Here is a 14,587-nt window from a genome sequence, read left to right as displayed (position 1 = left end):
CCATTGTCTATGTCATTGATGTAGATAATGAATAAAAGCGGGCCTAAAACTGAACCTTGAAGAACCCCACTGGTAACATTACCCCATTCGGATTTTTTACCGTTAATGGTAAGCCTCTGTTTCCTGTTGCTAATCCACGCCTTAATCCAATCAAATACCTTCCCTCTTATTCCATGAGCCCTGACTTTACTTAAGTCTCTGGTGAGGTACCTTATCGAAGGCCTTACTAAAATCAAGATAAACTACATCATAGTTCTCATCGCGGACTTCCTGTTGCAAGGCTCTATTTAGCGTTAGTTAGGCCACACTTTAGAATATGCTGTCCAGTTTTGGTGCCCACACTACAGAATGGACATCAACTTGCTAGAATCAGTTCAGAGGAGGATGGCCAAGATGATTTTGGGGCTGAGGAACCTCCCATATCAAGATAGGCTGAAACATCTCACCTTACATTCACTAGAAAGACGAAGAGTGCGGGGAGATCTGATAGAAGTATTCAACAAAGGCGATATAAATAAAGTACTGAGAATTAGCCAGCAGGATAGAACACGCAGTAATGGATTTAAATTAGAAAAGTATAGATTTAGGAGGGAAATAGGCAAGCATTGGTTTAGTAATAGGGTGGTGGGGGAATGGAATAGACTCGGCAATCAAATAGTGAGTGCAGGGACGCTAGCTTGTTTTAAGAGTAGACTGGATAGCTACATGGACGAGGATGACAGGTGGTAGTTGGGGGGGGGAATCTGGAGCTGCCCTGTGTAGGCGATTAGGCCTCTTGCACTCTCCCTATATATATATATATATATATATATATATATATATATATATATATATATATATATATATATATATATATATATATATATATATATATATATTACAGAAAAGGAGACATTTCAAGGGCGTGAAAAAAAATATGTTCTTATGTTCTAAAGGCTTTTACTTCCTTTACCACGTTCCTGTCGACCGAGAGGTTGTGTTGGGGTTGGTTTGGGTGGAGGGGGTTATTTCGGGTGGATAGGTGGAGACAAGGGAAGGGGTGGTGATCCAGATCTTCGGTGGCCCTGGCTGGGAGGTTCTCGGGACAAGATAAAGGCGTGGTGTAGATCTAAAATAAATGAATAAATAGATAAATAAAGATGTTAATTTAGATTTTATACCTTGGTGTGGCGGCGAGGGTGATTGTAGCATACATATCTGACTTGGTAAGGTCTACCTCGATTAGGGGGGGAGGGGACGGCCGCTGTTTTTTTTTTTTTTTTTTTTTTTTTCATTTTTGAGTGTCTAAAATAACCGCAGCAAGTGTCTTCCTTAACTTATTTGGCTGACCAATATCCGTGGAAAGAGAAACAATGAGGTCTTTCTTGTATAAGCGATAATGCGAAAATGTAAGCGTTAACCTTATGGAAAAATATTCTTATCGTGTTTAACCCTAGAACACTAACCTACCACTACTAAAAAGTTACTACTAACCATAAAAAAAAAAAAAAAAAAAAAAAAAAAAAAAAAAAGTTAAATTAAGTTAATTATGAAGGGACTTGGAAACTTGTATCTTGACTTAACATTTAGAAAGAAGAAAAAAAATGTTATTTTTTTTATGAATGAAAATCAGGTAAAAAAAAAAGTTAAAAAAAAAGAAAAAAAAAAAAAAAAAAAAAAAAATTAAAAAAAATTAAAATCATTTGGCTTCCAAACTTCTTGTTGTATGGCTCCCCAGGTCCTGTGATCCACTGCACAGGTGATAAAAAAAAAGTAAAACAACAATATAGGGATGTACACACAACACCTATATCACCAACCATGGGTATGTTGCACCGAATGTACACCGGAACCATACACAATGGCAATGACGTCATTTGCATGGGTACCTCATACCCATGGTTAGCGTTCTAGGGTTAAATGATGAAGTGAAGTGTGAACACACTGAATTCTTAAGATGACTTGAGAGGAGGTGGAGCCCTGTTGGCCACAGAAGTCTTGAAAAAAAGAAGAAAAAAAACATTCTTGCGTGGGTTGTCGATATGCTGCCGTAGGATATGATGTCGTGGGTGGTGGGCGGTGCCCGGGTCACTTCACTCAGCCCACTGACCTGAGGAGATAATCCTAGGCCCAGATCCACGCCCAGCTGAAGTCACACCCTAGCGTTAATGTGGTTAGAATGGTGATTCATTGACCTTCCCTTAGTCTGAGGTGAGGTCCGTGGGTGAGGTGATTTGACCTCGTCCTCTTTTCCCCCTGGAAACACAATTGGGTACGGAAATGGTACGAAGTATAAACAAAATAATCGTACTTTCGTACCGTCCCGAAAATATCCGTACCGTACCGTAATATCGTACCTAACCGTACCGTACTACTTGCTCTGCTTCTGAGGAAATAATATTTATGTGTGTGTTTGTGTGTGTGTGTGTGTGTGTGTGTGTGTGTGTGTGTGTGTGTGTGTGTGTACATGGTTTAGTGCGGATAAGAAATACAATTAGTCTCTAGAGGACATGTTGAAAAGCGGTTTGATAAAATTATGGTTTACACTGAAATAAAACTGAATTATAAATAAAATTAAATTGAAAAGAAGAGGATTGAAAGTGAGCAGCAGGACCAAGACGGAGTAGTACTGTCTTAACGGACACGTCGGGGAGACAATGCGGCTACAAGGTGTGGAGATAGCAAAGATTGACGAATTTATAAAACATAAGAACATAAGAACATAGGGAGACTGCAAGAGGTCGAATGGCCTACAGAAGGCAGCTCCAGATTCCCTCCCACTACCACCTGTCATCCTCGTCCATGTAGCTATCCAGTCTACTCTTAAAACAAGCTATCGTCCCTGCACTCACTATTTGATTGCCGAGTCTATTACAGTCCCCCACCACCATATTACTAAACCGATGCTTGCCTATTTCCCTCCAAAATCTATACTTTTCTAATTTAAATCCATTACTGCGTGTTCTATCCTGCTGGCTTATTCTCAGTACTTTATTTATATCGCCTTTGTTGTAACCCTTGACCCATTTGAATACTTCTATCAGATCTCCCCGCACTCTTCGTCTTTCTAGTGAATGTAAGTTGAGATGTTTCAGCCTATCTTGATATGGGAGGTTCCTCAGTTCCTGAATCATCTTGGTCATCCTCCTCTGAACTGATTCTAGCAAGTTGATGTCCATTCTGTAGTGTGGGCACCAAAACTGGACGGCATAATCTAAGTGTGGCCTAACTAACGCTAAATAGAGTCTGAGGATGACCTCTGCACTTTTGTTGGTTACCGTCCTGTTAATAAAGCCTAATACCCTGTTAGCCCTATTCCTTGCGCTAATACATTGCTTCCTTAGTTTTGGGTCATGCAGAGTTCACTAACACTCCCAAATCCCTTTCACACTCAGCTCTACCTATCGCTGTGGAGTCTAAACTATACTCGTGTAATGGGTTGCGTGTTCCTACACTTAGTACGCTACACTTTAAAATTCATCTACCATTTCTCTGACCAAGCTGACAGTTTGTTGAGGTCCTCCTGCAGTGCTCTACCCTTTTCCTAATAGTGCGTCTTATTTTGGTGTCATCCGCAAATATACCTGTCACTGGTTATCCCATTGTCTATGTCATTGATGTAGATAATGAATAAAAACGGGCCTAAAAATTAACCCTGAGGAACCCCTAAGAAGAGAGTGCAGGCTGGATGGAATGGGTGGAGGAAGGTGTCCAGGGAGTCTTATGTGACAGAAAGGTTTCTGCTAAAACAAAAGGGAAGATCTACAAAACTGTAGTGAGGTCAGCCATGCTGTACGGTATGGAAACAGTGACGAGGATGGACAAAATCCGGACATCAGCAGAGGACAACACATTTACGTACGTCGGTTTAGAGACAAAGCAAGAGAGGCAAGATATTGGGCATTTCAAGAGGAGGGACGAAGAATATGTGGGTAAGAGGATGCTGGAGATGGACCCACCCGGCAGGAGGAAAAGAGGAAGAGCAAAAAGAAGGTTTATGTAAGCAGTGAAAGAAGACTTGCACTGGAGGAGAACGATCCGCTGTGGCGAGCCTTAAGGAAACAGCCGAAATAAGATAAATAAAATTAAATTGAATCGAAGAGTAGCCTAGGTTGTAGAGGTCGATGAAAATTTGTGGAGGTCGAGGAGGAAGTTGTGTTGCTCGACGTGAAGATTGTGGTGGTCGAGGTGGAGGTTGTAATGGTCGAGGTGGAGATTGCAATATTGTGGTGGTCGAGGTGGAGGTTGTAATGGTCGAGGTGGAGATTGCAATATTGTGGTGGTCGACGTGGAGGTTGCGGTGGTCTAGGAAGGAGATGCTGGGCTTGAGGAGGAGGTTGTTGGATTGAGGGTCAGATTGCGAAAGTCGAGGAAGTTGCAGAGGTCAAGGAGGAGGTTGAAGGCGTTGAAGGTTATATTATGTGACGGTGGATCTCGAGGAATAGGCTCTGCAGGTCGAGGAGGAGGTTGAAGGCGTTGGAGGTTATATATGTGACGGTGGATCTCGAGGAATAGGCTCTGCAGGTCGAGGAGGAGGTTGAAGGCGTTGGAGGTTATATATGTGACGGTGGATCTCGAGGAATAGGCTCTGCAGGTCGAGGAGGAGGTTGAAGGCGTTGGAGGTTATATATGTGACGGTGGATCTCGAGGAATAGGCTCTGCAGGTCAAGGAGGAGGTTGAAGGCGTTGGAGGTTATATATGTGACGGTGGATCTCGAGGAATAGGCTCTGCAGGTCGAGGAGGAGGTTGAGAAGGTTCAGGAGGTCGAGGAAGAGGTTGTGAAGGTGATGAGACGAGAAAAAATTTGTCGGGGGTTGAGGAGTCTCTCTCTCTCTCTCTCTCTCTCTCTCTCTCTCACACACACACACACACACACACACACACATTCCAATAAAACAAAATATGTAACGATACTACATGCTTGAAATAAATAAAAAAAATCAATAAATCATAACTATTCCAGAGCTAGACCGATAAAAAAAACTACTATAACATTCCATTACTTTCTTTTACTTCCTCTTCCTCATTACTTTTCTTACTTCCTATTTATCTAACATTGATATTACTCTCACTTCCTATTACTTTTACTCCACAAAGGATAATAAGTCTGTGCAAAGAAGAACCATCGCCCTAGTTGTAAATAAAGGCACAGCTGAGAGTTCGCGCCAAAATGGGATATTAGAAGCGGCGGTGAGTCTCGGGTCAGGGAGGAATATATGGGCAGTACACTTAACTACTACCGCCATCTTACGGATATTGTGCTTGGAATCTATGGGAACACCTCAATGGTTCTGCTCGTGTCAAATTGGTGAGAGTTATGAGGCAAATTTACATACAGTGGCCTTGTTTGTGTCCGTGTAGGCGGCCGTGGCATTTCAATATATGGCCATTAAAATTTATTGCTACCGCCGTCTTACATGTATTATGCTTGGAATCTGTGAACACCTTAATGGTTCTTTTTATATCAGTTTCGTTAGTTATAAGGGAAAATTACATACAGTGGCCTTGTTTGTGTTCGTGTGGGCGGCCGTGGCACATTTTTCTTTAGTGAATTGTCTGCCTTTTTTTTCTCCTTTTGACCTGCTTTGTATCGCTTCTTGGCTAAACAAAGGCATACACACATAGGTTATTGCTCTGACATAAAAGGTAAAAGGTATCCAAAAGCCGTGTTTGCCCCTGGATTTCATCACCATTACATTGTCCCTTAAAAGTTCAGCATTGTCAGATTTGTACATGGCTTCGTGCACTATTTCATCTAAAGTGTGATTAAAATGTCCATGTAAACAGGGATAGCTCACAACTCTTATATGTACTCTGCAGGTAGGTTTGGTTTCCTCATGAAGATGATAATTTAATTTGGTTGTGAAAGTAGAGATGAAATGTGCATTGTACCCCTCACCTACACACCTACTACTACTACTTGAATGCTCATGTTTACTATCTGATACTAAACATTAATTTGCTTGTTTCTTTTCAGGTTACGTGAAGAAGTATGATGATTTTGGGCTGAATTCACAGATTGCCTTGACCATACTTGGCAACCAAATATCTTGTAGAATATAAAGTATCTAGAAATCATGTTGGCACTTCAAGATCCAACAGAGATCGGTGGGGGTGAGGTGAATCCTGAAGCCATGAACTCTGAAGATGAGAATGGTGTTTCCATCGTTGTGGGTGAAGTGAAACGCATGGATTCCAAAACGGCTAGCATTGAAAGTGGGGTGAACGGCATGGAAGAGGAAGACGTTGAAGATTTTGATCCTCAAGTGTCATCAGGAAGGCGCAAAATGATCATATTGTCTGATGACGAGGACTCCAACCCACCAAGTGCTTCTGTTCCTAGTCGTCTCATGGATAATGAAGAGGAGAGTGTTGGCCAAAGGAAGCATATGATTACGTCAGACTCGGAAAATGAAGATGATGGCTTGTTTAGTAAGGAAATAACCATCCCCAAACCAAAGGTAAAATTATACTTTTATGTTTTTTATACAAGATGCTGTACAATGTGTACATTAATGTAATGGTCCTTGAGTCTGGGATTAGGAATACATGCCTTTAGCTTCTGTCATCTGATATTGTCATAATTACCCACTACTGTGCTCCTGCTGCTAACAGGGCCATTGATGATGATGTAGCCTTTTTATTTTTATTTTTACTGAAAAACTGAAGCATCATATTTACCTTTCCTGGTAAAAATCTATGTACAGTAGTTGGTTTAATGGAAGTTTGGTTCCCCCTTACCTAGTTTTATAAATACGAAAGCTAGTGCCTTTAATTAAACATAATAACATTACAAAAAGGATTATGACAATCGTGGCCCATATACATAAAACTTGTTACCACCATCAAACAGCTGTTAAGACTAACATATTCCTGTTAGCCTTAACAATTTTCTGTTAAGCGCTAGCAGATATTCACTAAGCTTGTTAAGGCCTTAGCAGCACTGTTAGGGTAACAGCGGCAGGGAGCACTTTTACCACTTAGCAAACTGCCATTAGCAGGATTGCTTATGTTCTTATTGTAACTCCTCCCTTATTTGTTGACCATTTTTCTTCATCCAAAAAGCATTTTAATCAGGAATGATAGGAGAGTAAGGCATGCGCGGATACATAGATGTGTTTGTTGGATTTACGAAGAAAATTACGATATAGTTCCTCGCGGATAGATACAATATGTTAGTGAATGCTAAAACATTTCCCGTTTTCTTCTGTAGCAGTGCGAGAGAAAGTTGAAGTTTTAGGAGAGACAAAAGAATACCTAAGATAAAAACGAGGTGAAAACATCTTTTGTAGCCAGTAATTCCGTGGAAACTCATGACAGGACTCAGGTGGTGAACATATTTTTTGTTTTTTTATTATTATTGACATTGAAATCAGCAGATTAATGAGATTGAGATTGTCGAGAGTATAGTACAGTTGGCACCCCTGAGCCGAAACTTAACACACAGCTGTTTGCTAGCCAACAGTTGCCAAGTTTCGCTTTCTGTTAGCGTCTTACTGCTAACTAGCAGAAATTGTTAAGGCTAACAGAAAAGGTTTATGTATACCGGCCCTTATCTTTTAATTACAGCCAGCTGCATTTCTTTTTCAACCAGACTTGGTTTTCAACTTAGTTGTGGGTATCAACAACTAGGTAGTGCCCTCAAAAGTCTGGAAAAAATAAATATCTTCTGTTATTATTCATGATATCTGTGAATTAATATATGTAGATGTTGGGTAGAAACGGCAGAAATAGGGAGCATTAAGAATTAGTGTTAAAAGGGGTAATAAACTTTTATTTATAAATGTGGCTGTGCATTTGCCATACCTCATTTTCTTATGAAGATTTTCTCCTTGGTTTAGGAAGTCTTGTCATTCCTCTGCTACATCCATTTCGCTACACATTCCCCATACTTCATTTACCTCCCTAAGCCTGGTTTAAAACCTTGAAGGCTTGAGATGATTTCCATAGATTCACTCTCAATTTTCATTCTTGAATTACTCTTAACTTTGCCATTGTTTAGACCTTTGGGGTTCTTAGGCATGTTATTCTATAAATACTGTTTCACCACTTTTGCATATTGAGTGTCATTATATAATTTATGCATGACTGCCTGAAATCTGTATGAATATTTAGAATGTTTGTGTGAAGAATAAGCAGTCTTATAAGTTCCTTCACTCCTTTTACAGTTTGTCTACAACCCTGACCTTTTTGATACTGAACTCTCTGATGAAGATCAACCAACAAGAAGTGATGAAGCACCGCTCACAGCAATAATGCCTGAGGAAAGTGAAGAGCCAGTTCCTCAGAAAAACAAAAAGAAGGTACTACTTAGTTTGTTGACTCTTTGATGGTTCAGTCTAGTAAATAGTTATCAGATCTTCATTGACGTGTAACATTTTTGGGTGCTACTTTAGTATGTGGTCTATGTGGCCGTTTCTACTTTAGTGTGCGGTCTACCACCATATTTACAATTCAGTGTTAAGTCTACCTCAGTACAGGAACCTTATACTGCAAGATAATGAAAAACAAGCTGAATAGTGCATATCAAAGTTAAAAACACATACTCATAGAACAATGCTAAACAGTAGGATTCAACATCAGAAAAACATATTTAGATCCTCTAATGGGACACACTTTGTATATCATTTAGGAATGTTACAAACATATCAGTTGCATCTTTTCTGAGTATTTTCCAACAGATATGATCAAGGTGTGACTGAAAAAGCTTACTACTGACTCCTCTCATTGTCTTTCTTTGTTTTGGCATCCAGCCATGATCGTTCAACTTAATTGTGTGTATGCTCCTGTTGCTGGATCTACATAATGTTGTTGGTGGTTCACTGTAATATATGGCGGTAACCCATGGCATTTAGATTACTATATGCTGGCCGTGGTCAGTCATTAACTCTGGTCAAGCTAAGGTCTCTGGAGACAGGTCAGGTTATTCAGGTGTCAGGTGAGGAACACTCAGGTAACAGTGCAACACAAGATGAGGTCAGACCAATAGACCGCACACTAAAGTAGCACCACACTTGCATGGCACCTACTGGAGTAGACTACAAATACTGCTGTAGACTGCATACACGGTACTAAAGTAGCGCCCATTTTTGTTTGTTGTGGGTTTTTAATATCAGTAGAAAATCTAATCAGTAGTAACTGCATACAAGAATTGATTGAACAAGTAGAAAAGAAGGCCTTCAAATCAATTCATATCAATGTCAAAAGGCATAGTTTACTTGGGAAATGCTTGGAACCTCACCTAAATGTGAGCTCCTGAGTATTTCATGTAACTTATGCTGCTTATTTATCAAAGACCCTTTTAAATGTTCTCACCACCTTATCTATGTAAAAAGATCTACTCATTGTACTCATTCCTTACTGGCTCAACCCTGCTTGCTCTTAATTCATTGTAAGATTGAGGGGTTCCTTACAGATGGTACTCCAGCCTTTCATCTCCATCTCTGCTTTGACTAATCCTCTGTATGTTTGTCAGTATGTATCTTTAGCTTATTGCAAGTATGATCAACTGAAGAGAACATGCATAATTAAGCTTAAGCAATTTTTATTTTATTTTATCTTATTCTTTTATTATACCCTAGTCTTAAAGTGTTTCTGGAAAATAAATTCATGATGGCCAGGGGTTATTAAATTTAAATGGAATGTCCAGTCTCCTTATTGGATTTAAATTTGAGTTTCTCACAGATGCTTGTAAATGTAATACTCTTTCAGGGAAGCAAACCCAGACAGTCAAGTGTAAGGGCCCAGCAAGAGATTCAGCGGGAGATTCACAGTGAGAGTCAGCGGCTGGTGCGTGAAAGTAGAGTCTCCCTTCCTTACCACAGGCCCAAGCAGAGGACATTGGCGGAGTTTCTTGCAAGGTACAATGTGAGATGGTTTGATAAGAGGCTGAAGATACCTCTTTTGTGTGCAGTAGTTGCAACATAAAGCTCTGATGTAATATTATTTTCTAATATATATATAAATAATTAACAATAAAATGGACTTTTTCAAAACAGGAGGAAGCAAAGCATGCCACCAGAAATAAAGAAGCAAAGCCTTAAGATGAGTATGCGCAATATGGAAGCGCTCAGGTGAGTTCTACATTTTTTTTTATTTTCTTCATTCTAATGATTTTACATTAGCATCCTCCTCTTTTTCCCTCCCTCTTTTCATATAAAACTCCTGATAATTTTCTCTTTCGAATTTTACTTGGAATTTCTAACCTCTGTAATGGCTATAGTTTAAAACCTTTATGTATGCCATACCCCTCAATACATTTATCTTATTTTTAAGACTCCTGTTGGTTTAGTAAGCTTTTAGGCCACCCCTCTGAACTCTCTCATAATTAATATGCAGCTGCCTGGTTTGATTTTGCAATAAATGGCTTCTGTCTGTCCTCCTCCTTGTCCCTATCCTGAAAAATCCTACAGAGTGCTAAGTTGTAGGTTTTTATTTAAAAATCTAGTGTTTAGATTAAAATAAAATTTGATCACAGGTTGTTGGAAGAGAAGAAAAAACAAGCTGAGGAATTTTACAAGTCAGATTCAGATGGTGAAGACCTTGGTGACCTTGATTGGACCCCAGCAAAAGAGGATGACATAGTAGCAACAGAGGATAATCTGATTTCAAGTACAACTACAGAAAAGAATGACAAACAGATTGGGTCAGAGAAGCAGCTCAGTTTGTGCACAGGTACAGAAGAGAAGGACAAACCAATAGAAACTGAAGAAGAGAGTTCATGTACAACCACACATTTAATCAGCAATGACACTCTCCCAGACCTTCACGCACTACCCACTGAATCATCTACACAGAACATGGAGTCACAGGATAGCTGTTCTGAGTCTCTCCTTATAACAAATCATGCTGTCGTTTCTTCAGAGGATAAAGGCATGGGCACTTCTGAGAACAATACGCAAATTAATGTCTCCATCTCTTTACACACGGCACCATCAGGAGACACTGCAAACAAGCAATACTGTGAAGACACTTCTCCATTGATAGAGTGTGTGAATGATAAAACTGAGGCTTTGCAAAGTGAGGGTGTGAAGGAAGTTGCCAATACTAAGGGCACAGATGATGAGGATGAGACAGTCTCAAGTGAGGTAATGAATAAGGTCAGCAAAGAATTGCATGAGGATAATAAAACAAACAACACTGATAAGGATGAGCTTCAAACTCCAAAAGTGAATTTACTGAGATCTAAGTTGCCTGAAGAGGAGATTAAGAAAATTATGGCAGTGACTCCAAGACTCAGTTTGGGTAAGGAGGGTGATTTTATTGATTTAGAGGAAACATCTACTCCGAGTCAAGACCCTGGTATGGTTGAACTCATAAATCGCTTTATGAGGCATTCAAACATCAAGCGGAAGCCAGCAGAAAAACGGGAGGTCAATCTCAAGTAAGTAAAGTTAGTTATTGCATATCAGTGTTTGATTGACTGCCTGTTTGTCTGACTTTGTGTGTCTGATGCAGGACTGAAGTGAATATGAACATTAAGTATCAGAATGTGAATACAGTTATTACAGATGCCTCAAATTATTAAGAATATGGTTACAAAGTAGTACTGTGAATACTTTTACAATAAAGATAACTAGCCATAACTCAATGTGGTATTGTATTAAAGGGTTGCGATGGTAAAATGACTGTGTGTGTGTGTGTGTGTGTGTGTGAAAATCCTCATTTAGCACATGATGGAGGCAGCTATGCATAGCTAATGTTATACTTTTATATGAAAATTTAAATCTTGGCGGTCTTAATTTAGTGCATCATGGAAGCATAAACCTTGCATACTATATCTAATATATTTCAGTTTGGAAACATATTTTCATTTGGACCAATTTTTGCTATTAAACTTTAAATAGCTTCTTTTTTATCTTTTTTCCATGATTTTTAGCATTGTGAGCAAGGAGGATGATGGTTCAGGAGGAAAATGCCTCGTGTCTTCGAATCTGCAGGTGACTTTGGATGCTGAAGAAGAAGAGGTACTGAGAGTATGTTTAGTACTGTAGTATTGATTCCTAAACAAGGAATTTGGTTCTCACTCAGTATTTTGCCTTTTGTGTTTTTAATGAAATTTATGGAATAATCCAAATTTACGTAGGTTTTCTTTCAGTGTCTTTCACAGTGGTTACTACCTCCTTAATGCACCTACTCTTTGCATATCATATTATACTTTCAAACCCCAAATCTCCCATGGATTTAGAATATCACGTATAAAAGTCATCCATCGTCAAAGTCCTGCTCCCTCTGATGGGTTGTTAGACATTATATGGCATCATTGACAACACAGGAATTATCAAATATCACATGAGAATGATGTAGTTCATTATTGCTTAGAAAGATGAATGTATTGTTACCCTTTCAGTCAAGTGAGACTGTGCCAGGTGCCCGCCTCACCTCCCTCAAGACTGCCCTGAAGGCCAGAATTAGGGAACAACGGGAGAAACAGAGACTCAGGAGGTTCCAAGAGAAGCAGTTTATGGAGACAGAGGATATTACTGAAGGTAAGACTGCAGATTGGTATCAGAATCTTGTGACTTGGTTTCAAGTAGCTTTTTTTTTATGTAATTCCCCTTGTCTACAATTCAGTGTTTGTCACAGACAGCTCTTAATATAGTTCATATCCACTGCCTGAATCCTTATCCTTTTAAATATTTTGTTTGTGGAGCTATATATGAAAAATTTTGGCTTTGATTTATGAGTGAGGCAATCAAACTGTTCTGAAAAAGCTTGATGAATGTGAGTCTTCAAAACAACTGTGAATAGGCGCACCTAACATCACCAAAATGTGGGGTACAAACTTGGCACAGAGACTGTTTTGGGGGGCCATTGAAGGTAACGGGCTAAAGAGTGGCCTATCCGGATATTTTGTTTTTATTTATTAATGATCTACGAGACATCCTAGAGTTAAATCAAAGTAGTATGTGCTTATCTTTGTATTCATTCATACACACACTGGTAATATTTCACTTATTAGAGTGAAATTCTTTTGTGAAAAACAGTCACATTCGTGTTACTGGTAAAAATGAAACTAGTAATTTAAGTTTTGCCGCCATGAAATATACACAAATAGATAAATATGAAAGCTCACAAAGTCACAATTAGTGACATCACCTGGTTTGCGCAGTAAAAGCATGCTATTTCAGGTATCTGATACCCTCAAAAAGGCGTGCACGCTGCCTCTGGCCTCGGAGCTGCAGCCTCAACGTTGCCAGATTGTCGTACTGAGCCGATTATATTTCCTGACTTCCTACCCCAAACTGTCTTCTGGGCTCCAATAACGAAGCTAACTTATAGTTATCGTTAAAAGAGTTAAATTCTGATGTTTCTTGGCAATAGTTAGGCGTCAGAAACAGGTAAATACTATGCTCTGAGTGTGACAATCTGGCAATGGTGGCTATACGTATTTTCATATTATTGTTCTGTTGTTTATTCAATGTTGTGTTCAAGAAAAAGAATACTCATAATTTTTGGTTATAAGGATTCTTTAGGAAATATAATTATAACGCTACCTCCTCAACCTTAGGAAACGTCCTGAATCCTGGATCAGCTATGGTGATGTTAGGTGCGCCTATTGCATGTGTATCTAGGCAAAAGAAGAGTGGGAGAAATGTCTAAAAAAAATGCAACCCTAGTATGTGAGCCTGATAGGAAATAATTGTGAATAAAAGTATTTGTGGTAATTCACTTCAGTTGAAAGTAAAACTAGTTACTTAAATATTATTTCAGGCTTTCAGTATGAAGACAACCTTCCTGATGAAGAAGCAGAATTAACAGATCGAAGTGATACGGATTATGAAACAGAATCTGAGCCGGAAGAAAATGACATGCCCTTAATTGATAAGAAAGTAAAGAAGAATTGCTTCATGGATGACGAAGCAGAGGAGGAGAATGAAGAGGAGTTGGAGCCTAATGCCAATGACTCTGAAAATGAGGAGGAGTGGTAAGATGCTTTGAGACTATAATGATTGTGAAGGAAAATTGTTTTTGTATTAGAATTGGCATTATAGTTATAGGTGAGAAGAACTGAGATTGGAGGTGTTTCTATTTATTTATCTATATTTCTAATGATTTGTCTCTTTGTAAGTTAGGTTTTTAAGGGCGACCATATCCAAAAGAATGGCCAATCCTTCCTGTTCATATACACTTTTATCAAATATTCCTCAACTCTCACTTTTTTTTATAGAAATTGAGCCACTCCATACACTTCTCAGACATGCTATTTGCCAGCTAAATTTAATGGGTAACTGGTAATTGATTTTATACATTATGTATAATTATAAAATATGCACTCACTAAGAAGGATACATGTGTTGCAGCCCAGCACCCAACAGTGATGATGAGAATGACACATCAGAAGCCACTAAGGAAAGAAAGAGAATCATTAAAGACCCTGAAGATGAAAGTGAAGAAGAGGAAAGTAGAAGCCTCACACTGAACTGGGAAGAGACTCAAGATGTGCGACCTAATTCTGATTCAGGAGTCATTTCTCGCTCCAATACAGATGACCTGTTTCCCGGCTCAACTTTAAAGAAGGGTAAGTTTTGAAAGTTACCAGTAGCATCTGCAGAGGTTCACTGGCATCCCTGAATTGGGTTCCGTGTTTATTTTGCCTAATCTGAA

The 14,587-nt window shown here is 39.2% G+C and overlaps 1 protein-coding gene across 4 annotated transcripts in view; it reads left to right on the top strand.

Moving 5' to 3' along the window:
* Positions 1 to 14,587, top strand: part of LOC127005955 (claspin-like) — a 55,048-nt gene that overhangs the window by 25,519 nt on the left and 14,942 nt on the right. For 2 of the 4 annotated variants that reach the window (XM_050875442.1, XM_050875416.1), the window contains exons 2-10: positions 5,958 to 6,441; positions 8,149 to 8,283; positions 9,692 to 9,840; positions 9,979 to 10,053; positions 10,458 to 11,363; positions 11,859 to 11,946; positions 12,330 to 12,468; positions 13,694 to 13,907; positions 14,284 to 14,501. In XM_050875442.1, the coding sequence (XP_050731399.1) occupies positions 6,058 to 6,441; positions 8,149 to 8,283; positions 9,692 to 9,840; positions 9,979 to 10,053; positions 10,458 to 11,363; positions 11,859 to 11,946; positions 12,330 to 12,468; positions 13,694 to 13,907; positions 14,284 to 14,501 (2,308 nt within the window). In that variant the 5' untranslated portion in view covers positions 5,958 to 6,057. Of the gene's footprint in view, positions 1 to 5,131; positions 5,289 to 5,957; positions 6,442 to 8,148; positions 8,284 to 9,691; positions 9,841 to 9,978; positions 10,054 to 10,457; positions 11,364 to 11,858; positions 11,947 to 12,329; positions 12,469 to 13,693; positions 13,908 to 14,283; positions 14,502 to 14,587 lie in introns of those variants that run through there. The other 2 variants (XM_050875434.1, XM_050875425.1) reach the window with 2 other exon arrangements.

This window comes from Eriocheir sinensis, chromosome 3, assembly GCF_024679095.1.
Source record: "Eriocheir sinensis breed Jianghai 21 chromosome 3, ASM2467909v1, whole genome shotgun sequence".
NCBI classification, from domain to species: Eukaryota; Metazoa; Arthropoda; class Malacostraca; order Decapoda; family Varunidae; genus Eriocheir; species Eriocheir sinensis.
Note: the sequence above shows the minus strand (reverse complement) of the source record. Positions and strands in the feature narration are given on the sequence as shown.